This window comes from Haemaphysalis longicornis, unplaced genomic scaffold, assembly GCF_048455015.1.
Source record: "Haemaphysalis longicornis isolate Haplotype H1 unplaced genomic scaffold, Haemaphysalis longicornis Haplotype H1 scaffold_8, whole genome shotgun sequence".
Taxonomy (NCBI): Eukaryota; Metazoa; Arthropoda; class Arachnida; order Ixodida; family Ixodidae; genus Haemaphysalis; species Haemaphysalis longicornis.
In genome coordinates, this window is record NW_027526445.1 from 186,792,802 (window position 1) to 186,818,633 (window position 25,832).

The 25,832-nt window shown below is 50.8% G+C and overlaps 1 protein-coding gene across 1 annotated transcript in view; it reads left to right on the plus strand.

Annotated features, from left to right (window-relative positions):
• The first annotated feature begins 2,177 nt into the window (after positions 1-2,177).
• Ttv (exostosin glycosyltransferase 1 ttv) overlaps positions 2,178-25,832 on the plus strand; it is a 157,228-nt gene continuing 133,573 nt past the window's right edge. Inside the window, exon 1 of the mRNA XM_077681185.1 lies at positions 2,178-3,312. Within this exon, the coding sequence (XP_077537311.1) occupies positions 2,405-3,312 (908 nt within the window). The 5' untranslated portion in view covers positions 2,178-2,404. The remainder of the gene's footprint in view (positions 3,313-25,832) is intronic.

Genomic DNA, 25,832 nt, shown 5'->3' on the forward strand with positions numbered 1-25,832 from the left:
CTTGGTGAAAAATACGTGGCTTTATTGGTGTAGAAATACCGGCAATTTACCTTAAGGCAACTGCCACTCAACGCAGGTGGAGCTTTCCACTTGCTTGTTAAGTTGTGGAAGCTTGGACATTTTTTGGCGATTTTGTTGGTTTTGGTCTTTGGTGGAACCTTGTCCCCAACCCCACCGACATAGTGAGCGAGCAAAGCACTCTACCGGTATTTCTCTATCAATAATGCCGAATCTTTTTCACCAGAGCGTGGAGTCCATCTACCCTTTGTGAGCACTCGACCTCATGCGCGTGTCTTAACACTACATGGCTAGTACAGATTGGTAGTTGTTGCTCTTGCATAGTTAGTCAACAATCCTCTGAGAGTCAGTTAGCTAGGCATCAGGATTTTTAATTATCTCGGTGTGTGCCATATAGATAGGCAGCCTTTTGGTCGTAAGATTTTACTGTGACAAGTGCTGAGGGTTAATTACTTCCAGTTGCATTATCTTTTGTAAACATTACAGTGCAAAAACTTGTATTGTCCACATGACCCAAGTCATGGCAATAATGCTTGCGTAAGCAATTTTACCATTTTTATCAATAATTAAAATGTCGAAGTCTTTTCTATTGCAGAAGTGTAAGGCATGGAAATAAACGTAGAAGTGAAGTTTTCGTGCAAATTTCGTAAGCGTGAGAAGTTGTTCGATGCTTTCACGAAAAGTCGCTAGATTCAGTAAACGAACGGCTGGTGGGCGCCCTAATTAATACATGGCTTGCACGTGATGATGTCACCACCGCCCTGTCTGGTGCACTTCTCTCAGTTTTCCCAGCGCTACTCCAGATAAGAGCAGCAGATGAGTTCCCAGCTTTTCACGGTGCATGCAGTGCACAAACATAGCAGCTATAGATTTCAGTGCAAGCTATCGCACTAAACACAGTCGTTCGGCACGCGTCTCCCTCCCTTACGGCACCACATGGGAATGCCAAAGCGCAACGGCTGTCCCCGAAAATGCAGAAACCCTATATGGGAAGCAGTGGGAGGCACTGCTGGCCAGCAACTGCTAGGAAGATTAAATCGGTCTGACTGAGCGGGCACGCAAAGCAGCGGGGGCCGCTGGGCCCTAGACCACGGTTGCCACGGGTGAACCCCGTCGGGAGCTGTAGCACGCAGCACAAGGCCCCGCCGGTGAAGTGCCAACCACGCAAAAAATAAAAAAAGAATAGCAACAAAAAGACCCTTTTAAATTAACGTTTTCCAAGTCCAGTCCTGCGCGTTTCAGCGCTACTCGGACATTTTCCCGCAGCATGTTCTCCGTTCCGTAATATTTTTGTTCGAACAGCGCTGGTTTGCGTACCTTTGTGCATTCCTAAACTTTGTCATTGGAAAAAGGCTGGGTGAGTTCACACCTTTTAAATGTTTATTTCATCTAGGCTATAATAATTATAAAAGCGTAAAAATTATGATGAAATCGTTTGGCACGCCATTCTGGAAAATTTAGCTTTTTTAAAGCTTATTTTGCGCGGCTCAAGTTACGAAGGACACTACATATGCGTGATGAATCTACCTGCGTTCGTGTACCATTTGTAACAAAAGTCGGCGTAAATGAACTCCCACATTGTCAGGCTTATGGTATTGCGTAGCGTGTCTGCCAACTTTTATATTTTTTTTTGCGATGCAGTTAATTAGGGTAGACCGACAACGGTACGTGATGTGCGAACTACCATGTACTGACTGCCAGCCACCTCGTCACACAAAGAGCGGAAACTCTCCCCTTCCATCTCTGTCACGAGAGACAAAAGAGTACGAGTAGAGCGCTTCAGGTGACACCGCGCGCAGGTAAAGGGTACGGACTACAAAACCGATGATGCAAGTCGTGCCTTAGCCCATGCTTCGTCAAGGACAAAGAATACGAAGTCTTCAATCAAGCACTGCCCCGCTGTGCGCGGAGCAGGGCATTGCGGCTTATTAGTGAGAACAGGAAACTTTACTCCGTCAGAAGAGCACTTTTGTGTCATTCTATTCATCCCCGCGGCAAGCAGTTGGCAGGTTAGGGCCGCATAGACTCTAAGCGTTACGAAATTCAAGCTTTTACGAAGCAGTCGCATTGTACTTTGCTTCGACAACCGAACTCGAGCGTTCCGCAGCCCCGACGGTGTCGCCCCTAGCGGAGCGCGCGGGCGAACGCAAAAAGTCGCGAGCAGCACCGCGCCGGCGTTGTCGTCTGCGCGCGGCAGCCAACGCTCGCTCGGAGTGGAGCGGCGTCGCCAAGATGGCTGCGTCGTCGCTGACGGCGGCGTCTCGTGCTCGGACTTCGAGGCCGTGTCGGCGAGCGCTGACACCTGGGATGCCGTGAGCCGGGCGCCCACGGGGAGGGGTGCCGCACTCGCGATCCGGGACGCCCGAGGCCCCGGGGGTCGCCCCTGATGCAAGCCAAAAAGCGCTACCTGCTCCTCTTACTGGCTAGTTGCGTTTCGGTCCTGCTGGTTCTGTGCTACCGGCACGTCGTGCTCAGCGCCCATGGACGACAGCAGAGCTACGCGAGCGGCTCCCTGCGTCCCTACACGGACAGCGGTGACGCCGAGGACCTGTCCGTGTCGCGACGGCGTCTGCGCGAGGCGCTGCGTAGCGGCTCGGCGGCGGCTGCTACCGCGTCGCCGGACGCTAGTCGCTGCCGCATGCACTCGTGCTTCGACTTTTCCCGCTGCCGCGGCCGTGAATTCAAGGTGTTCGTCTATCCGCCAGAGCCGGACGCCCCTCCGGCGTCGGCGGTGTACCAGCGGATCCTGAGGGTGATCCGCCAGTCGAGCTACGCGACCACGGACGCGTCCGAGGCGTGTGTGTTTGTGCCATCCGTGGATACGCTGGATCGCGACCCGCTCAGTCCCGACTACGCGCGGACGGCCCGGCTCACCGACTCGCCACTGTGGAATGGCGGTCAGAACCACCTCATCTTCAACCTCTTCTCGGGCACCTGGCCCGACTACAGCGAGGAGCTCAGCCTCGACATCGGGCTGGCCATGCTGGCCAAGAGCAGCGTCCCGGAGTCCGCCTTCCGGCCGGGCTTCGACATCGCCCTGCCCCTGTTTCCGCGCTCGCACCCCGAACGCGGCGGCAAGCCGGCGATCCAGGGAGCAGGCCCCGTGGACAAGGGCTACCTGCTGGTGTTCAAAGGCAAGCGCTACGTGTACGGCATCGGCTCGGACACGAGGAACGCTCTGCACCACCTGAACAACGGCCGGGACGTGCTCCTGCTCACGACGTGCAGGCACGGCAAGCAGTGGATGGAACGCCGTGACGAGCGCTGCGAAACGGACAACCGCCTCTACGACAGGTGAGCTTGCGTCCAGTCACACACCGTGTCTGAAGAAGCCTTCGGCTTTCACAATGTTCCGAGTGAATTTCGCAGTTGGTGCGATGATTTACGCAGTGACGCGCGCCCTGAAGGGGGCTCGGGTGTGCTAGACGGGATGTCAATGCTCATTTTACATCTCGCGTCGAGAACTGACGCATGTGCTTACCACATGTCCGCGCGTCGCGCAAGATGTGCTCCCGTTTCGCTCTTGCGAGTCGGCGATGCGATAACTTTGTCGGTGTGCAGACCCTGTCGTCTGCGAGGTTCGGGCGAGCCGTTTTTTGCCCAGATGGCAAACTCCACGGCGCCGCGCGCACACCCACACGAAATATGATCTGCTCCGAGCGTCGATATACGCTGCGAAATGAAGGGGGGCCTGATTTGGAGCACGATCCTTTCAGCAGAGCCAGTTTTCTTGCGAGCGGATCGTGACAGCAACTGTGGACCGCACACTTTCAGTTTTGTAATCGAGAGCGAGAAGATAGCTGCGCGTAAAACGGCTTCCCAAAATAGGGCAAGCTGAATGGAGAGAGAGGGCAAACTTTATTCGGCAGCTCAAATCCGAACCGCGGAGTTTCAAAGCCTGTCCTCAAAACAGTGCGGATTGACGTTTCGCTGAATGGAGTAAACAGACAAACAAGCTGCAGGTAATAAAACCACGCTTGGGACGATGCACAACTGACACGCACAACAGATTCATGGAGGATTACGAATGGGCCGCACGCTTGCAAACGTGATCTTCAAGACCCTCGTGTGACAGGCGCGGCGAACAATTCACACCCTACGGTTAAATGTAATGCAGACGACCCAGAACGACGTAAACACTTCCCAATTCCCAGAACTGTACGGATATATGAGCTTATTTAGTGGCTCTACACTGCATCCCTCACACTTTTCAGCGTGCGCCCCACGTTTTCTATTAAGCGTGCTTTTCGAGTTTCTGACGGAGATCAGATTATGTCGCAACCACGGTGTAAACCGTTGTCGCAACCTGGCCCATATGCACCAGGCATTCTATTTCTCTTTTGGACAACTTTACAATGACCGATTTTAATGGTTACCTTGGTGCCACATTTATTTAGAAATTATTTTGATGGCCTTTGCCCTCTGTTGGTCGTGTGCTAAGCAAATAATATTGATCAAGATTGCTTTCCGGAAGGATAATTACGCATGATCTAGTGTGGGAAGAAAGCACGCGCGGCCACTCCCACTTTAATGCTGCCAGGTGTAAGAAAAGGACGCTGCAGAGATTACTGTGGTATACGTGTCGTCCGGCCTCTTAACGCCTTACACGCCGTTTTGTTTGTCGTGTCTTTAAAATTCGAGTGGCACGGTGGAGTTGCCAATTCTGGCTGATCCCTGCGTCTTTTATCGCTTTGCGCGACCCGTAAGCTTGGCCGATAAGCGCGAAAAGCGTGGCCCAAAAGTGTCTCGCGATCTTTGCGCGCGTATACGCAGTACAATATCCCCCTCAGAGTATCGCGTCAGCCTGGTCGAGAATAGGCATGTCGATCGGAGCCGGAGTGTCGCCACGTGTATTGAGCGCAGGGATGGAAGGTCACGTCAAAGTTGATGCAGTCTTCTGCGGCTGCGCTGTCTAACCGCGGCTTGTTGCGCAGTATTTGCCAGTTCTCCTCGTCTTTTCTGCGCACCCGCTGCCGCACAAGATTTGCAGCCGCGTGGGAGCGGGGCGACTTTCTCTGCAGAAAAGTTTTTATTCGGCAGTGTTTTCTTTTTTTTTTTGCACTGCGGTGCCGTACTCCTCGCAGCGCCGTTTTCCGCGCAATGGCCTTGTCTACACCACCAAACTGCTTCATCATGCGACTTTCCTGTCAAAGTGCGATCCTGCGTGCGATGCTTCCTCGGCTTTGGCTGATCCTCTGTTGCAATAGTCAGAACTCGATCTAACGAAACCCGATCTTACGAATTTCCGAATATAACGAACAAATTCGGATTCCTCGCAGCTAGGGCCTATACAGCTCAATGCTTATATGAACTCGAATTAACGAAATAGATTCAGCGTGGTTCCCTATTTAGCAAACTATTTTGATAGACAGACCCATTTAAAAAAGGAGCAATTTCGAATTTGTTTCGTCAGAACGACGCGAAGATTATTGCGCCAGGACAGAAAAGAACGAATCATCATCATCATCATCATCACCAGCCTATCTACGCCCACTGCAGGGCAAAGGCCTCTCCCAGTATTCTCCAATTACCTCGGTCCTGTGCCAACCGTGACCAATTTATCCCCGCAAACTTCTTGATCTCATCTGCCCATCTAACTTTCTGCCGCCCCCTGCAGCGCTTGCCTTCTCTAGGGATCCACTCTGTTACCCTTAACGACCAGCGGTTATCTTGCCTTCGCATTACATGCCCTGCCCACGTCCATTTCTTCTTTTTAATTTCTACCAATATGTCTTTAACACCAGTTTGCTCCCTGACCCACTCCGCTCTCTTCTTGTCCCTTAATGTTACACCTAGCATTTTCCGCTCCATTGCCCGCTGAGTCGTTCTCAATTTAAGTTGAACCCTCTTAGTCAGCCTCCAAGTTTCTGCCCCGTAGGTGAGTACCGGTAATATGCAGCTGTCATACACTTTCTTCTTCAGCGACAATGGTAGGCTGCTATTCATTATCTGGGAATGTCTGCCATATGCACCCCACCCTATTCTGATTCTTCTAATTATCTCTGCCTCATGGTTGGGATCTGGGGTCACAACTTGGCCTAAGTAGATATATTCGCTTACCACTTCCACTGCCTCGCCACCTATCTCAAACTGCTGTGCTGTCCCGAGGTTATTGATCATTACTTTAGTTTTCTGCATATTAATTTTCAGGCCCACGGTTCTACTCTGTTCGCCCAGTGCAGAAAGCATGCTTTGCAATTCGTCCCCCGAGTTACTTAGCAACGCAACGTCGTCAGCAAATCTGAGGTTACTGAGATATTCTCCATTAACCCTTACTCCCACCTGTTCCCAGTCCAGCGTTCTGAATACTTCTTGTAAGCATGCTGTGAATAACATTGGAGAGATAGCGTCTCCTTGTCTGACACCCTTCCTTATAGGTATTTTACTGCTCTCTCTATGGAGGATGATGGTAGCTGTAGACCCATTGTAGATATCCTCTAGTATTCTTACGTATTGCTCATCTACCCCCTGGTTCCGTAATGCCTGAATGACTGCTAGGGTTTCGACCGAGTCAAATGCTTTCTCATAATCTATGAAGGCTAAATATAGGGGTTCATTATACTCAGCGCACTTCTCTATCACCTGATTGATCGTGTGAATATGGTCCATTGTTGAGTAACCTTTACGGAACCCTGCTTGTTCTTTAGGTTGACTGAAATCTAAGGTTGCAGAGATTCGGTTAGCGATTACCTTGGTAAATACCTTGTAGACGACTGACAGTAAGCTGATCGGCCTATAATTTTTCAAGTCCATCATGTCGCCTTTCTTATGGATTAGGATGATGTTCGCGTTCTTCCAAGATTCCGGTACCATTCCGGTCATTAGGCATTGCGTATACAGGTTTGCCAGTTTTTCAAGTACAATTTCTCCGCCATCCTTCAAGAGGTCTGCTGTTATCTGATCCTCACCAGGTGCTTTGCCCCCTTTCATTTCTTTCAAAGCCTTCTTTACTTCTTCGGTCGTTACTGGTGGGATGTCTATCTCCGCTGAACTACTGTCTCGTTCGGCATAATCCTGTATGTCCCGGCTACTGTACAGATCTCTATAGAACTCCTCGGCCACTGTGACTATTTTATCCCTATTTGTGATGACATTGCCTTGCTTATCCTTAAGTGCATACAGCTGATTTTTCCCCACGCCAAGACGTCTCTTCGCTGCTTTCAGGCTACCTCCGTTTTTTACAACGTATTCGATCCTCTCCATATTATACTTCCGTATGTCAGCTGTCTTCCGCTTATTGATTAACTTCGAGAGCTCGGCTAGTTCTATTCTGTCAGCTGCGGTAGAGATTCTCATGGTTTGCCGTTTCCTGATTAGATCTTTCGTCTCCTGTGAAAGTTTACCAGTATCCTGTCTAGCCATAGTGCCCCCGACTTCTACTGCACATTCCGTGATAATGCGTGTAAGGTTGTCGCTGGCTTCCTGTGTCGTTAGCTCGGCTTCCATGTTAAGGGCGGAATATCGGTTCTGCAGCGCGATCCTGAATTCTTCTACTTTATGTCTTACTGTTAGCTCATTTATTGGCTTCTTTCGTACTAGCTTGTTGCGGTCCCTCCTCAAATCTAGCCTAACTCGAGATCTTACCATACGGTGGTCACTACACCTTACCCTTCCGAGCACTTCCACGTCCTGCACAACGCCAGGGTAATCGCATAATATGAAGTCTATTTCATTTTTGTGCTCCCCATTCGGGCTCCTCCAGGTCCACTTCCGACTCTCCCGTTTACAGAAGAAGGTATTCATTATCCGTAGGTTATTCCGTTCTGCAAACTCAACTAGTAGGTCCCCCCTGCTATTTCTACAGCCCATACCATAGTTGCCAACTGCCTTGTCTCCAGCCTGATTCTTGCCTACTTTAGCATTGAAGTCCCCCATAACTACGGTATACTGTGTTTTTACTTTAGCCATTGCCGATTCCACATCTTCATAGAAGCGTTCCACTACTTGGTCGTCGTGGCTGGATGTGGGCGCGTAGCCCTGCACCACCTTGAGCTTGTACCTCTTATTGAGCCTAATTACAAGACCTGCGGCCCTTTCGTTAATGCTATAGTATTCGTCTATGTTGCCAGCTATGCTTTTATTGACTAGAAATCCCACTCCCAGTTCTCTTCTGTCCTCTAGACCACGGTAACATAGGACGTGTCCATTTTTCAGCACCGTAAAGGCTTCACCCGTCCTCCTAACCTCGCTAAGCCCTATTACATCCCATTTAATGCCCTCTAATTCATTAAACAACACCTCGAGACTTGCTTCGCTAGATAAGGTTCGCGCGTTAAACGTTGCCAGGTTCAGATTCCATTGGCGGCCTGTCCGGGTCCAGGGATTCTTAGCACCCTCTGCTACGTCACAGGTCTGACCGCCGCCGTGGTCAGTTGCTTCGCAGCCGCTGGGGACTGAGGGCCGAGGGTTAATTGGCGTATTCATGGGAGGTTGTGGCCGTTACTACACCAGGGTGGCCAATCCTGCTCTGGTGAGGGAGTGCGTTGCCGGCAATGGTCGCCGGGATCAGGCCGCACCCCAAGCCCCAATGTGCAATTCCAAAATTGCGTAGTTTTTTTTTTAACGCGACTGGCTCATTCCGTGGTTCGGCATGCTTCGCAGTTAACATTTCGACACGGCGGGGTCATCACTCTCGCAAAAGAAAATGAAAACGAAAATAGAAAGCAGCGCGGGCAACATACCGTAGCCCTTTGCTTCCAGTGCGTGGCATCGGCAGGGGGAAGCTTCGAGAAACGCGACAGGGCCACTCAAAACTTAGAGCCACCCTGCTACTCAAAATCAGCAAGAAAGCACAAACCTTGTATGCCACTGATGCCTTCGGGTGGTCTGGGGCTAGTCGCAAAACTTGCTGAAAGTGCTGAAGGGCTTTTTCAATGTTGTCCTCATAGTAGAAGCACAAACCCCGCACATACATGGCGTCTGCATTCGTTCGATCAGCCCTCATAATTTCGTCTGCAAATCATCTAGTTTCGCTTTTACGAAGCTCTACGAGATAGACTCGGCTTCAGTCAGGGATTTCCAACCTCCGCATTTGCTGCGATCTTTGCCTTTTGTTTCTGCTTTACTGGCTTCGCGCACGAGGTATGTTTTTCTGTTTATCTAGCGTTTTCTCATTACTGTTTTCACCGTGGACTTTTAGCGCATGGCTAAATTACTGGCAGGCGAGAGCCGCGGCTGCCGCAGTAACGATGTCATGGTAGCTGCTGGGGTGTGTATTCTTCTGGACGTCTAATTTTTGGAATCAACTGCTTGTACAGTGATAGTCCCGATTTTACCAAGTTCTCGATTTAACGAAATAATTCTCGGTTCCCGGTGACTTCGTTAGATCGTATTTTAGCTGAATACTTGGCGCGCTCTTCCTATCTGAACTTTGGTCTGTATTATTTGCCTGCTCAGAGCAGTTTTTGGGCAGTTCCTGCGTTAGTTGAAACTGCTCTCTCCGTAGCATACCTCGGGAAAACTGGGCGCCACTCACTCACACAGAAAAACATTTTTCGCAGGTCTCTATAAAGTAGTATGATGGCGGATCGTTCACCCACTCTCTAGATGGCTCCCCAAAAACACCCTTTGTGTCTCCTGAACGGCTCCTATTGCACACCCCGATCATGGTCGTATTAGAGTGTCCTCGCCACAAATTCAACTGTGCATACCGTTCTAAGTGAACCCTCACAGTGCAGTGAATACTTTATATCTTCCCCTACCCTTTTTCCCATGTCCCCCAACATGGCCTATTGGCCTCCTCCTATAATAAAGTCATCCATTCCATTCCGTTCCTCACGCACTCACTAACACTCATGCTCCCTACGCGACCTCCACCACTCGCGCTCACCACTCGTCGTCCCCCTCCTGCAGAAGACCCTCCATGACTCGTGAAAACGAACAGTATTAGTGCATGACGGCGTCAGAAGGCCATCCAAATCATATTCCTGAACCAGCACACCACCAGGGAATTAATTCTATTATAGCGTGCCCCATAGCAGGAGCTCACTGACGACATGTTCCCGAAGCTGAACCTGCCGACTTGCGCTCTATAGAAATCCCGTGGGCAAATAAACTACGAAGCTGCTTTGGAGCAGCTAAGGAGCAGTCCAAGATGACAAATAGAAGAGGTCTCTTGTTGTATAGTAGCCAGCCGTGAAAGTGATCCGATACTGATGGCGTATACGTAACTTTGCAGTTTTGTTGGCCGTCGTGTCCTTTGCACCCAGGACAAGCTGTCGTTGTCTGGGCCTTTTGCGAAGGACGGGCCGTGAATCGCGACAGAAATCTCCCACCTGCCGCGGCGTTTCGACGCTCAAAAACAGATACGAGCAAGCCCACTCGAAAGAAGGAATAAAATGGACCGACCGTATTGATGCACTAGCGGGAACTGGCGGCCGAAAGAACGCCCCGGCCACGTGTCATTAAAGGGGCCATAAAGACAGAATATTGTTTGGTAAATTAAGAAGACCGCTCTTTCCCTATGACAGTCATACCATTTTTATTTACCCGTCAAGAAGCGTGACTAGGCAAACATAGTGTGGCCTGTAGTTTTGTTTGATTGTACCACTTGGAGTTAACACACTGGTAACTATGTTTTTAGGGCCAGCTGATAGTACGTCGCTCCTGCCCATTTTGCGTCACTGTTGCGCGAAATATGAAAGTTTTTCAATATTTCTTCCGTTTATTTATTTACTTTTGTTAAAAAAACGTGCTTCGTGGCTGGAATGGGGTGAGTCAAAGCCACCTAGTTTGGCTGAGTGCGTTGCCAAAGAGTTGTCTTTTTTTTTTAAATTTCGAATTGAACAAAGTCGTGTATTATAACAACTGTGTGGGTCTGTTTCCCCGGCTGCCGTGAGATTCGCTCCCTTGTGGGTAATCTCGGCCTGCGAAGTTGGAATAGCGGAGCTCATGTAATGAGAGGAGGGGGCATGCAGCTTCAACGCGTCAGGTTTTACGGCTCGTTCGCGGCACACCCCAGCCAGGCGAATTAGTTTCGCCCCTCAGATGTGGCGCGGAATTCTCCGCAGTCGCGCTGTGTTTGCATTCTGGGCGACATGGTTCGCGTTCCCAACCGTGTCAGTAATGGCGGCTTGCAGTTCCGTCCGCGGTCGTGTCGCGGAGCCGCGTGTCGTACGCGCAAGCGTGCGATTTCCCGCGCGGGCTTCCATTTGGAGTGTCCAGCGCGGGCTATCGAACGGCCGGCCTCGCTCGCGCGTGTACTACGTGCCTGGGAGAACCCGCGGTGCGCGCCCTTTGGGGGGGAGTGGGGGGGTGTAGCGGGGAAAATGTGGGGCGCCCGAAACGCGACTCCCGGACGTGCCCTCCGCAATGCTGGGCGCCTGTGTATCCACGGCTCACGGGTGTGCCTGTGCGGGCACCCGAGTGAGCATCTCCAAGGGAACACCTGTGTTACAGCCCCCTGTGAACACGGCCTGCCGAGGTGGTGTGCGAACCTGCGCGGGTTCGCACCTTCCCGGAACTCCCCGGGACACTTTAGCCCAGCGTTTGCCGGGATTCCACGTCGGCTGCGGCACGCCGCTAGTGCCTGTATTCAGCCCTCCTGGTGGACCATGCGTAGCACGAGCGCGTAGCAAAGCATGCCAGTAGCTCGGCAATCCACTTGGACGGACTGCCTGCACGCCCGGCCCCTATCGCGTCTCCTCCGGGGTATTTTGTGCCGCATCTAAACCGCATTCTGCTCTTTCTTGTCATTCACGCGACGGACACTATACGCTCCCAACGTTCGCCTGAAATAAAGGCCGCATACAGCGCGAATTTCTCTGTGCCTCGACGACGAAATAGTCGAGAAAATCGCCTCCCGACGCGATGCCTCCGTTCCTCTTTGCGGGGTGCTCAGTGGGGTAAGCCGAAAATGGGGCATCTAACGGGGCCAACGAGCGTCGTGTCGTGGCCGCGGGTCACCCATCGTCTATGGTCCGTGGGGTGTCGGTTCCCGTACTTTCGATATTTAGGCGCTTGCTAGCTGGCTGGCCCGCTGCCGCCTGGCGTCGCAACATCACTGCACGCACCAGACCCCGTCGCAGTAGGCAGAGCACCGAGGAAATTCCGAGGCACTTCCCGCGCGCTCAGTTTATGCTCATCCAATTCGAATCCCCCCGCCTTCCCGCGCTTTCTAATGAAAAAAAGAAAAGATGGGGAAGCTGAAGCAAGGCGCAACACCGCTTCCGCTTCTCTCGGCCACGAAGAACACTGAACCCTAAGAGGAACAGTTGGACTCTATGTAATACTTTCGCCTTCATTGCATCACAAGGGGAGGCTGCGCCAATCTATCGTCCACTGTTGCCAAGGCCAATTCTGTGCCCCTCGTCTTCTCCTCTCGGGCCCATCGTTCCTGCTGCGCACATCTGGCAGCAGGAACGAGCTGCGGTCTTCCGCAGCCGAAGCGCCTCCGGCCTGGTGTCAGCCGGGCGTCCGTGCCCGTGCCGGCACGGTGGTGGGAGCCACATGTGGCGGCAGCGCAGCCGGAACCCTGCAGCTGGCCCTGCTCGATGATGCGTTTTTTTTTTTTTTCTTCCCGCGCGGAGTTCTCGTCCCCTTCTGCCTTTGAACTGCCCGCCACGCGGGCACACGGAAGCGTTTCGCGGGTAATTCGATGCGCGCTGTATGCATAGCCAGGGGAGAGGGTGGGATCGCCTGACTCTCGAGCGCTGCCCATCTTTCTGCTGAAGCAGATACTTCTCGCCATCTTCTTTTTGCCAGGGGCGATCTTCTTCCCAGAACGCCCGATCCTTGCGAGTTGTTCACTCGGCGTGTCAAATAGTAACGTTGGGCGTGTCCGCTGGTCGTCGCCGACAGTGCTGGAACGGGAACGACGCTATCGCGTCTCTCCTGCGTGCACTCTCCTCTCTCGTCGGTGGTTTCCTTGTTCTGAGTCGAGATGTGCCCCGCGATTGGGATGCAAATGAGGTGGCTCGCTTGACATGCTGAACGGTGCTCTACCCGGCTTAACTTGTTCGCACGTGCGCCTGTTCTTTGCTCAGTAATGAGCTGGCCGGGTGATCCGGCTCATTCTCGATGCTGCGTTGAAACCATGTTGAAACATCTGCCACTGCGACGGCGTAGATCGAGTGTGGGATAGGGGCGGTGTTCTGCACTGTCCGTGGGAGTAAAGTCACTTTGCCGCGCTCGCCGCCCGGCATACGGAGGGAGCGGACACGTCGTGTGCGCGCGGAAATGGCTGCGTCGCAAAAATTAGCAGTGGCTTAGCTCTGCTATGCCAGGATTACGCAGCGTGAGCTCAGCAATCCAGTTCAGTCACTGCTCCTAGCGCATGCGCAGCACGGCTCTCCAGGAGCCACGCGAAACGGCTATCAAGCGGCTCCGGCGCAGAGTCAGACTTTGCTACTGCGCAACGGAGGCGCACAGCTGGGCACGCGCCGGCGCCAGTGCGTCTGCCGCGGCTATGACGTCGCTCCTGGAATTCGCAGACCGGCGAATGTGCAGACCCAATTATCTACACACCCGTACTCTAATTTGATTGGATTTCCAATTCAATCCAATTTAATCCAATCCAAATCCAATGCACCTCGCGCTTGCGCAGCACGGCCCTTCAGGGTCCACGCGAAATTGCTCATCCTCGGCCAGTGTAGCTCACGCCACAAAATCTCGCCTTCTCTGCGTGTCACGACGGCGCGGGACGCAATCTCGGTGGAGCTTTCGCACCTATGTTCCTGGCCTGATCGGTAGACTAGCAAGGGGCATAGGTGCCGACGACGTGTACTCGACTTTGGTGCACCACTCTGCTCGGGTACTGCCATCTTCGACATGACTGCCGAACGATATTCTTTGTTAGCTCGTCTTGTTATCACGTGCTTCCGGCTGTCACAGCAGTGTGCTCTCGCAAATTTGAGGTCGACTGGAGATATTTCTTAGACGATTCTTTTGGTGCCTTCTTGAAGGGCTAATTTCTGCTGCTCTATTTTAGGGTGATCTAAAATGTGCCGTTGAAGGGTTGAGGGAATACCATTGACGCACGCAGAATTTCCTCCCGTGAAATAGCAGGACCGCCCCCTAGCTTCTGCCGAAAAAAAGAAAAAAGAACATGGAAAGGGGGCAAAAAGTAGAACAGACGAGGAGTCAGATAAAAGTTTGAAAATATGTATTTGGAACGCATTGAGCGCATTTTACCTAATCTGCCTTTCATGTTAGAAAGTCGAGTTCTCCGGCGGCATTGCAAAAGGGTTGATCGTTGCGTAGCGAGCAGACGTCGAACCAGCGTAAGTGTAGCGGCCGGTGCATCGGACAGGGATATATTGTTAGATAACAAGCAGAGTAAGTGCGGCCCCCTCCCGTTGCGTACTGCGCTGGTCAATACACTCTACTTTGCTTGACGAGGAGAACCCAAGGCCATACTCCGTCTTTGATTGCTGGCTTATTTCAAACCACTTGCGGGTAAGGTTGCGTCACCTACTAAGAACATTGACTGCTTAGAAGTACTCTTAGCGTTACGCGAGAACTCGCCCACCTCGACTTATGAATATTTTGTGAATTTACCATGGCGACTGGGCTCTTCTTTACAGCTGCAGCGAAGCTGTGTATGCCTCGGTGTCCACATACGTGCAGCGCGCGTAGATAAATCGGCGTCGACCGGAAATTTTTTGCACCCAAGAACTCTTATGTTCTCTTCCTGAAAAGCTCGTGTGACGTTCCTGCCGGCGTTTTTTTTTTTTAAGACGATAGTCTTTCTTGGGCTACTTAAACCCAGAAATTTTTGTCTGTCTGTATGTCTGTCTGTCTATGACCCGATTCAGCCACCCGGCCAAAGTAAAACTAGTCGCAGCTAAATCTGCCCCTCTAAGTGCGGTGTAATGTTCATACTTGTCAACATTGTTGAACAAGAACAAGACGTTACGCAAATATAAGACAACAAAATAATGCACAAGTGATATTTGCAGTGTTCTTTTATAAAAAAAATCATAGATGCTTGATTTTTGCGAAATGAAATACTACATCCACTGCAGAAAAAAAATTCACTCCGCCGTCGCCTACTGTTGCCCGCGCCACAATAGCTTCTGGTGGCATTTTAAGAAATCAAGCGGCAACAGTTACGAAAGGTTCCACTAAATAGGCTCTACGTTCTACTTGGAACGCACGTGGGCTAGGGATAACGCAGTACTGTAAGCATTGAAGTAGGGCGCCTCCGCCGTTATAAGGCCCGGCCTGCAGGAGTGGAACGTGCTAAATTTAAATCGACTTGAGCAAAACTTTAGCGAGTTTACCTTGAGAGGAGCGCGACGGAAGACTAACAGCGTGAGAGGTGAGCGGGAAAGCGAAGGGAGGCATTTACTTGGCAAATGTCGGCAAAGACTATCGTCTTTTGTCGACATTTGCAACGAAAGGAGCAGATACGCGGCCAGTTTCTTTCTTTTGGTTCAGCTTGAAGGGCTTCCGGAGCGACACTTTGCCCGACGTCCTTCACGTATAAATAAGCACGCTCACATCACCGGTTTCCAATTACACGTGCAAGGGGGGGTCAACGCGGTTAACGCGGTTAACGATGTCGCGCTGGTGGAAGATTTCAACGTTGCTGTCTGACGGCCGGATGTGACCTGGCTGCTGTTTTCCGCGGCCGAGCGGTTCGGTCTTGTTTGTTACTCATGCAGTAAGACGCCTACGACGCAGGAGGGAAACGGACAGACAGCCCCACATAATGAAACACCAGTCCTTCCAAACTTTATTGAGCTAATACTTATATGCTGAATCGCAAATTACGACCGTGGTTTGTTTCGTGCACTCATTGGGCATGCTCCCTGCTTCGCTGCATGGTCATCCTCCGTCGCAGAGTGGTGGCGCTGTTCTCTTCCCCCCCCCCCTTCCCCCCTCAAATTCAAGCAAAAAAACGACCAACAAGACCGACCAATGGATCCTGGCAGTCTCGCTAATTACATGCGTGCTCGTGTGATATTGTGACGGGGCGGTTTGGAGAAGTGAAGACGACGAAGATTTCCACGGCTCTGCGTGGGCTCGACTGAGAAGAGGACGAAGAACGCGACGGATGCCACCCGCGAGATGGCGAACGCACGCAGCCCTGCCAGTTCGGCAGGTGACCACGGCGAGTTGGAGGGCCTCTGGAACGGCACGTACGGCCGTGCCATGGTCGGGACAGCGATGTCGCCAGTGCCAGATGTCAGATCGGCCACGAAAAACATGGTCGGCGCCGCTCGCGATTCTTTCTCCCAAAACCAGCGCCACGTCGGTTCGGTCTCGCGCCGCCCCGTAGCCGCTGCACCGCACGAAAGGCAGGATGTGCCGCCAGGGCCTCCGTTCGTGCGCTCCTCAAGGCTCATGCGGTGGCACGGGCGAATGAAGGGCGCCTCCGTGACTTCGTCGCCGACGCACTTCTTGCAGCGCGGCTCGAGTCCTCGCATCACCTCCGAAGCCGGCGAAGACGACGTACGGGTGGTGTGGCCGCCGCTGGAGTGCTCGACGCGCTGCTGCCTTGAACAGTTGCCGTCGACCCCGCGCCTTCGCTTCCATTCGTGTCCGCGTAGTCACGCTCTTCCACGTCGTCCCCCGACTGGAAGCGGATGACACCGTCGCGCGACCAGCTGAACAGCGCCCTAGTCTACGGAGGTGACTGCGACGTGGCTCCCGCGAGAGGAGGCGCAGCTTTGCTGTTGCCTCGTGGCAGTGTCAAAACGTCCGCGGTAGCAGTGGAATATACTTTTTTTTTTGTAACTAATCTCGATTATGGCAGTATAAAGTTTCGTCTAACGCATACTCACTAGCGCCGTCGTTGCATCTTTCCAGTCGCCTTTGCGGCACAGAAACGGGCGATGTCATTTGTGAGAGCCAATAGTGTCTTATGAATGATACGTACATAGTGTAAACCTTGAACTATTTTTGATTGCCTCTAAAAATTGCGCACATGCTTTCGGTCACGCTAGCATCTGAAAGCAAATGACAAAACTTTATAGCAACCAGAGAAACCGTCCGTGGCGAATTCACGGAAAGTATCAGTTATTGCAGACTTGCTCCGGAACCCCGAAGGGGGGGCACGCGGATATGGCGACCATTTGCTGTGGCAGTTATGTTGAGTTTGTGGTCGCGGTTTAGCCACGCATTGGAACTTCCATAAGCATCGTATTCTACTTTCATTTTCGTACATACGAGATGGAAAACTGCCGCTCTTGTGCCGTGTCGCCATGACAGTTTACGGTGTTCCTCTCTTACTTGGCCTGACCGGCAACAGTTGCGCGTTGTAATAAGCACTGGCGTTTATTTTTCCTATTTAGAAATCGATTGCTTTAGTTTCCCGAGGCGAACAAACGGCTAGTATAGTTGTTGCGCTTGAAAATGATGAAGGCGTAATTTCATTCGTTGTTCCGTAAGAGATTTGAGAGCATTCACATAGCGGTATATTATGAAGGCGTAATTTCATTCGTTGTTCCGTAAGAGATTTGAGAGCATTCACATAGCGTATACCGTATAGCCCACCGAAAAGATGGCGGCGCGTATACAGCCTACGGTTTTCATGCGCGCGACGGGTCGTCGTCGATGTTGGGAACGCGTGTGTACGAGATGCTATAGGTTAGTGCGGGGCAGGAAGGCTTTCAAAGTTCGCATTTATGCGTTTGGCACCATAGCGGTGGGTTCTGCCGCCACGCGATGTCGTCACGCAATTGTTTCAGCGTCATAGGGAGCTGGTGAAGGGGTGTGTAGGCAAGCACTGGGAAGGTAGACCACGAGAGATCTGTGTGCGTGCCTGTCTGAACTGCAGGAGCGAACAAACGCGCTGAGGAAGAGCGAGGTTTGTCCTTGACAACATAAAACACGGAGGCCGTCTTGCTCAAGAATTGAGGTTTCGTGTTACCTGGTGTCCGTCAAGGGGCGCTCGGTGTGTACGAACAGAAGTTAGCTAACTGCAAATCAAGGAGGTTGTATACTGCAAATGCTATTACATTGGAGAGTTTTAGCATTCCGTGTGTTCCGGGCCTAGCGAGCGCATGGCGAGGCGGGGGCGTCCGGTCAGCGGAAGTGGCCACCAAATATGAACGACCCAGTCGGGCCCCGGTACATACGGTAAGCACGTAACGTACGGAACGTACGGGAGTGTTTGCAATTGGACCATCGAGAAGCTCGAGTATGTTTCGAAGCGTCGCCGAACTGCTACGTGTGTCATCTCGCCTGTCACCGCCGCTGCGGAACCCTCCGTTCGAAGCCTTGCCCGCCGAACACGGGGGTGAATCAGCCGGCGCCTAAAACACTTGGGGGGTGGCGCCTACTCTTGTTGCGCGTCACTCCGCTCTCGTCCCGTTCGGCGGCAGCCAAGCCCCTTACGAAAATGCCATATATGGCCCATATATAAATTATATGTGGCCATATATAGCTATATATGTGTTCATATCAGGCTATAACTTGCCATATATGGGGGCAAATAGGGCCATATATGGCGTGGCCAGCCCATATATGGCGCCAAATATGGCCATATGTGGCCCCACGTGGAGCCATATATGGCGCGTCCAACCCATATATGGCGTCAAGTACAACCGTATATGGCCTGGTCAACCCATATCTGGCGCCTTCTACATCCATATATGGCGCTACGTTCTTTGTTATACAGGCCGGGTGTCCCAGCTATCGTGCACCAAGATTTAAAAAAGAGCAATGGCGTTACTCAAAGAATACCTAGTGCACAATGTTTGCAGCACCGTGGAGAAGCAGACAGTAATTTTTTTTAATGATAATTAACTAATTAATTGTAATTAATTACCTAACTCGAGAATTACTGTCCTAATCACTGAAGTGTCAATGAGGAACTTGTAGGTACTCACGAGGGGCATCTAACTGTGGTATTTTCACCGATGAACTAATTGCCTACTTATTTATTAAGACTGACAAAGAAAACCCCCGAAATATGAAAAATACCACGTGAAGGAGCTTCCGCGCGCATTGTAAAGCAGCATCCCCATATAAGCTGATTGAAAGCAACTGCTTCCCTTGTCACCTGCCCGAAGAGACAGCGCATCACCTTGATAATGGAATGCGTGGAAGGAGCAGCCACAGCGAGATTTGCGGGGCGCGTGTGCAGATAAGGCACAAACTCGGTCGCGATTTCTTCTTTATTTCTTTTGTTTATTTAATTCTGGCTAACTCAGAGGCCGCCTGTTTGAGGGCGTTGCTTTACGATGCACGCGGAGGCGCCGTCACGTGGTATGTTTCGTATTTCGCGGGTTTTCTTTATCAGTCAGCATAAATGTGTACGCAATTGGTTCGCCGCAGAAAATACCGCAGTTAGATGCCCCTCGTGGGTACCTGCAAGTGCCTCATTGACACTTTAGTGATTAGGACAGTACTTCTCGAGTTAGAAAATTAATTACAATTAATTAGTTAAGTCTCATTACCAAAAAATGCTGCCCACTTCTTCACAGTACTGCGAACATTATGCACTAGGTTTTCTTCGAGTTACGCCTTTACTCTTTTTTTTAATCTTGGTGCATGATATCTGGGACACCCTGCATGGCTTGAACAACAGCTATATGACACAATCAGATTCATGTATTACACTAAATGCAGCCAGATATGCGGCCAGTTACTTATATATACAATTGATTAACGCAGTTCTAAAGTAATATATATGCAAAATTAACTATTTAATTAACAATCACAGGAATATGAATTGCCTGTCAGTATAAATTCTGCGAAAACACTTTCTCTTTAATTACCCAGTTACGTTGCTGATAGTTTTTCTACTATACAGAGATCTTTCTTTGCATACTTCAAAACTGCAACTATATTTAATGCAGCTGCCTTAGTTCTTTATTTGTCATATATGCAACAGCACCACAAACAGTTTTTATTCCTTCTTTTTCAACACAGCATTTATGTACAGCATCGTCCAATAGCTGGTTATGCTTGCTGTGAAAAACATTTCGCAGTTCCCGCCTTAATTAGTTAAGAGAAAAAGATATTTTCAGTATAAAAAATAAGTAGTGGTGGCATTTGAAAGCTTGAAACCTGTTTATTAATTGGAGCGCTCTCGCGAGTAGGTTTAAAATTGCGTTCAGTAGACAAAGAGAATGTTCACAAATCACACTCTGGCCTAGAACTCTTCCCGTGTGTACGAGATTTCGGCGCACGTTAAAGATCCCCAGGTGGTCAAAATTAACCCGGACCCCTCCACTACTGCGCGCATTATCGCCTGCATTGCGTCGGCGCGTTAAACACTACAATCAATCAATCTAGAATTCTTCTGCTATCGTGATTTTTTTCCCAATTTGAGAAAGATATGGTGTTCTTCCACATAAAATCATTGCCTCTCAATAAATATCTCTTTTAAGTAGTGATGTGTCATATTGCACTACTTTATTGCCATTGTGAAAGCATTTTTGAATTTCTTTCACAGCTAATGAGATGGCATTTGGGTAGAACCGCTCAATTTGTCCTCTATTAATGCTCCGTGCCGGTGCGCACCGCCGCGGGGCACTGTACAACGCGCCGGATTTGGGGGCAAGCCTGGTGCATGTTTATCGAGGACGCTACACAGTGACGCAACTCGATCGGTTAGCGATAGCTAGAGCACGGCGCCGAAGCGGCGCCGCCCGCTGCGCCTACCCAATATCGCGGTCGCTACCTACGGCATGATGTGCGTGGCGCGTGATTCAGATCATTCAAACAGCCCTACAGCGCATGGCACCTTGAAAGAAAATGGACCTTTTCCAGCATGGATGTGAGCATGTGGGCTGCCGGTCCGCCATTCTTGGAAGGCGTCTCCCGCAAAGTAAACAAAGGGGCACTCCTCAGCTTTCCGCTTGGGGAGCGGCTATGCTGTCCAGCCTTGCACGTTTTTCTTTTTTCTCTTTCGGCAGCTCCCGGTGGGGTCGTCGGGGTCGTAGGAGCACCGATTGGAAAGGGAGAAAGGCTTTGTGCAGGTGCACCCTTTCCACTCGCCCTAAGCAGCCCCGCGGAGGTGATCACCCCTCTTGTCTTGTCACTCCGACTTCTTGGAATCACACGTTGGGCTGCAGGATGCGCCCTCTGCACCGCACATTCCGCATTCCCCAGCGTGTCTTTTTCTACGTGCGCGTCTTCGCCGTCCAGTCGCTCGTTTTCTGTGTGTTTCTGTGAGTGTTTCCGCGTCTGCAAATTTTGGCAATGTCAAAGTAAGTACGCTTAGATGCCGTGCAAGTGCTGTGTACAACGATGCCGCGGCGACTACACCGCGGACACGAAGGTACACGTGTTCACGTTCCCGAGGGAAGAAAGACTGAGAAATGCATGGATACACGTGTGCCGCGAGAAAGCCTCACCGAGAATTCCAGGGTAAGCTTTTTTTTTCGTTTTGGTATAGAATTGCGCTTTCATTTCAAGAGGATACACGTGGCCTGTGTAACTGGCTCCCAAGCCGCACTTTTGTATGACAAGCACCGAAGGCTTTGCTTATTGGAGGTAATATTTTTTCTAGGTATGCGAGCTACCCTTCGCGGATGCGGATATTATCCGTGTAGCCACGCATACAGATCAAGCCACTGGCCTACGCTCTCGCGGGTACAAGTGTACTCCAACAACTGCTGTCCGAGCCTCGACCGATATAAACACGCTAGAACCAGTGCAACCGGCGTGTTGTTCGAGAATCGCTTAACCTGGGTGGTGCGTCTGATGCGTTCTTACACGCGATGCTTTACGCTTCCGAATTCTCTCGAAAAGTTTCCGCGGCAACCCTACTTTTTTTAATAGAAGCGCTGTTTTACAGCTCACCCTCTCCGTCCCCTCCTCCGCTGAAGAAAATCGTATTAACGTAAGGGCTTCTTCTCGGAAATTTGTCGTGCGCGTACGTACGTGTTGAGGTTGCAGCTAATGCGTTTCCAAAAGTTGTAAGGGTGGTAGCGCTCAGTTTTCTTCAGAGCTGTTAACCTGGGCACTGTATTTCCCTGTTTTACCGCCTTTTCCTGCATCTATTTCTCAAAAACTTAGTCCGGGCCACTAGTTCGGTGGAGGTACAGTGCGCATCAGGCTTGTCTAGGGCAAGGGAGCGCGCGGCTTCGGAGCGTGCTGGCGACATCTGCTGATAGCTGCTGGGTTAGAGATAGCTTGCCATTGCGCGTGCGCCTATCTCGGACAGGGTCAGGCCAGTCGTCGTTTCGCATGTGCCGCTCAAATTTGCCGACGCCACCACCCTCGAGGGGCGCTTGTCTTTCACAGTGGCAGCTGGGAGCGTTGACAGGCCAGATGGACGCGTCGTTCGACGCGGTGCAATAACCCAGCAGGCGGTTACGTAATACTACAAAACGACCTCCGCTAATCTTCTGAATCTCACGTTTAGCAAACGAAAAGCATGCAACAAGAGCGCAGTGCAGCGCTTTCCGTCGATACTTTTGAGCGATTAGGTAACGGCTGCACTGATAATGCATCGCGTCAAATTACGCGCTTCTACCCGTGTCACTGCCTACGATTGGCACTGCAGAATAAAAGCGCCCCTTGTGGTGCGTGGCGCCTCCAACTTTGAGGGGCCCATGCTATAAGACGACCGACCCGAGTCTCTCCGAGATCCACGCACGCGCAATGGCAAGCTATCTCCAACCCAGCCACTATCAGCAGATGTCGCCAGCATGCTCGGAAGCCGCTAGCTCGCTTGCCCTAGACAAGCCTGACGCCCACTGTACAGTCGAATGCTTTATGTCAGTAAACACGGGAGCGCGTGCCACTCAATACATGCACATGACTTTGTTGGGAGGCTGACGCGCCCTCGCAGTTTGTGCACTTAGTGGGCGCACTCCCTGAAACCGCTTTATCGCGCGGCTGCCTGCTGCATTAGTTACGTCGCGGAAGATAACGCATTTTTTATCACTCAGTAGGGCAGTGAAAGTAAACATTTTAATGCATTCGCTCGGTAATTGACCGGAACATGAGCACGTGAAAGAACAACAGCATCGCTTGTTTGGCAAAACAGATTTGCGGTCTCATTTATTTGAAGGATGCGGTCTTTATCCCGTGGCTTTTCACAGCTCGGATTAGGATGAAGTTTTTCACAGTGTCCACGCACAAAAGGGCGTTTTCTACTTGTGCTGTTTCGGACGTCGGTAGTTTTTTCCAAGTTTCTTCAAAATAATGTCTTATCTTAAATTTTTTTGATCCGTGCTAGCCAAATATTGCTTTATTACAGCCGATATAGCACACGGCTTAATGTTTTAGTTTTGTTATAAAAAGAATGTGCCACTGAATTGGAGCGTGACCAAACAGAGTTCGTATTAAGTTCGCTGCAGCTGATAATTCGCTATATTAGCGTTCGTTATAGCGTCGTTCATCTGTACTCCGCTAGGCATTTAAATATAGCTTACGCATCTTAACAAAATAATATTCATGGGGCTTTCACTTACACTTAAAACAAAAATCGGTGAATATAAATGCATGTTAATGAAATCTTAGTAGCACTATCGCCATGTCAAATCTGCCCGAGAAATATGCCCCTTGCATGAGCATGCTCTCCTGCTGAATGTGGTTAATGAATTTTCGCTCATTTCTGTTTGTTGTTTTCGGTATTAGCACTAGAGTGGGGTTGAATAATGAGGTGCCTTTTTGCCTCGTCGCATTCTCCAGAAAGGGTTTAAAAGCCAAATGTTTGCACATTCCAGCCATCCAGCAGACACCTCTCCATGCAGGAATTGATGCCATTTTGTGCCGCTTTTTTTCTTATCAACATAAGTAGAAAAAATGTTCTGTGGGCTGCAATGTGCATTTACATTTGACGAAGTGAATAGCTGAAGTGCATTTGTTTAAACCTCAAGCTGAATTGTCAAAATAAGGAGTTCTCAATGTAAACAAATAAAATTTATTTTCTAAAAGTTGCATAAAGGTTTTAACATGGACTATGGTGACAAAATTGCAAGCAATTACCTTTGAGCATCACCAATAACAATTGCGTTCTGTATCCTGTTGTGAAGAATGTAAGGCAGAATAAAAGTATTAGCAAGGGGGAGAATTGGTTCAGGCCCTCTAATTATTTGAGGACGTGACAGTATATTTAAGAAATTTATTTTCAGGATTAATAAAAAAAGAACTTGTACATTGACTAATGATAACTCTATTTGTTTCATTTCATTTGCAAGATTAGTAAAGCCACAGCTAGATACAAGAGGTAAAAATAAATGCAGTGAGAAACTTGTGCTTCCATCAAAGGGGCCAAGCTGGCCAAGAAGAATGCAGCCACTGACCCATTGCCACAACAAAGCAACCTGCAAACACCTCAATTCGCATGCACGCGCATCATTTTTGTAATAAAATGTGGAAGGTATGTCATGAAGTGTTTGTCAGCATTTAGGGTGCAGCATTAATTGCTGCTGTTAACTGAAGTTCATTATATATGCTATCGACGTGGTCATAAACTCAATCCATATATAGCCATATATGATGTTAGGTCGCCATATATGGCTTACCCATGTATGGCCTCGCCCATATATGGCCACGTCAGGAATTGGGCATATAAGGCCATATATGGCCTAGATCCATATATGGCCCCACCCATATATGGCCATGTCAGGAATTGGCATATATGGCACACCCATATATGGCCACATATACCCAATTCCTGACGTGGCCATATATGGCAATTTTTATATATGGCCATATATAGCATTTTCGTAAGGGGCGTTTCGTCGTCGTCTGAGCGGGATCGCGCCCCCTCCGCTGACGTCGTCCCGCGTGTCGTGCCGGCTGTGAAGGGAGAGACGATTGGGCGCGCACGTGGTCGCCGCGGGTGCGCGGCTAATGGAAGCCAACACAGAAGACTAACTAACCGCGGGAGACTTCGTTTAGCGGCGCCAGAGTGGCGTGCGCGGGCCCGGAACACGCCGTCGTTCTGCACTGACAGAGCCTAACCGCAGTTATATAACGTGCGTCCCGGGCCTTTTGCAAGGGTTCGACGTCAACCGCCTCCGCATCAGCGCATGCCTTTAGGTCTTTCATCGTACGGGGAAATGTTTTGTAAGCGACTAATTTTGTCCCGGTGGGGGGGAAGACATGGCCGCGATTCGAACCCGGTTCGTCGTCGTCGTATAGATACCTGACATCGTAACATTGCCTATAGTTCTGCTATAACTCCACCGAATCCACCTTTGACTGTATACCCTAACCCAGAATGCGGCGCCCCCGCAACCCTTCCCCACACCTTCTGGGGACGCCCTAAAGACTAATTTCTCCAAATTTCCCATGATGAGCAGGCGGAGAGGGGGAGAAAAACTTTCAAGGCTCAAATCCGAAACAATGGCGGCCGTGATCGTCCCCCGCAGTACACAGAAGCGAAGGCATGTTGGGGTGCTGTGCTGTAGCCGCTCAAACACTGAAATGTGGATGCGCAGTCCGGCAAGAGCTGACTCCTTGGAATGGAGTATCGTCCAGAAATCAGGTCAGTGGGTCGGGGACTGAAAAACTGTGGTAGGGCTGATAAATTTAGCGCGTCGCTGCGGGCCGCCTACGTGCGGCTGGGATTCGCGAGTGGCTTCAGCATGCTCGGGTGACAGCAGCGGTGTCCTACGACGCGTGGACGACGAGCAGCACGCGAGGAAGAGACGACGTGGTTTCGCCTTGCGGGACAGCCGGCTATATCCCTCATCCGGCCTTTGTTCCCGTCGCCGCGTTCGACGAGGGGAAATTGTTACGCGGGCCGCGATCTCCGTGCGCGCGGGACGCTGATTCGATTTTCGCGCGCCGGTGCCATTATGGGCCTCGGGTCGGGGCGCCGCTTATTAGGCGCGCCTCTGTAAAGGCAGCGGGAGAAAGCTTCGATGTCGTCTCCTCTCGGGTCCCCGGCCGCGCGTCTAAACTAATCGGCAGTGCGCGCGCCAAGAGGAGTCTCCGCTCGGGTCCCGGTGCATATA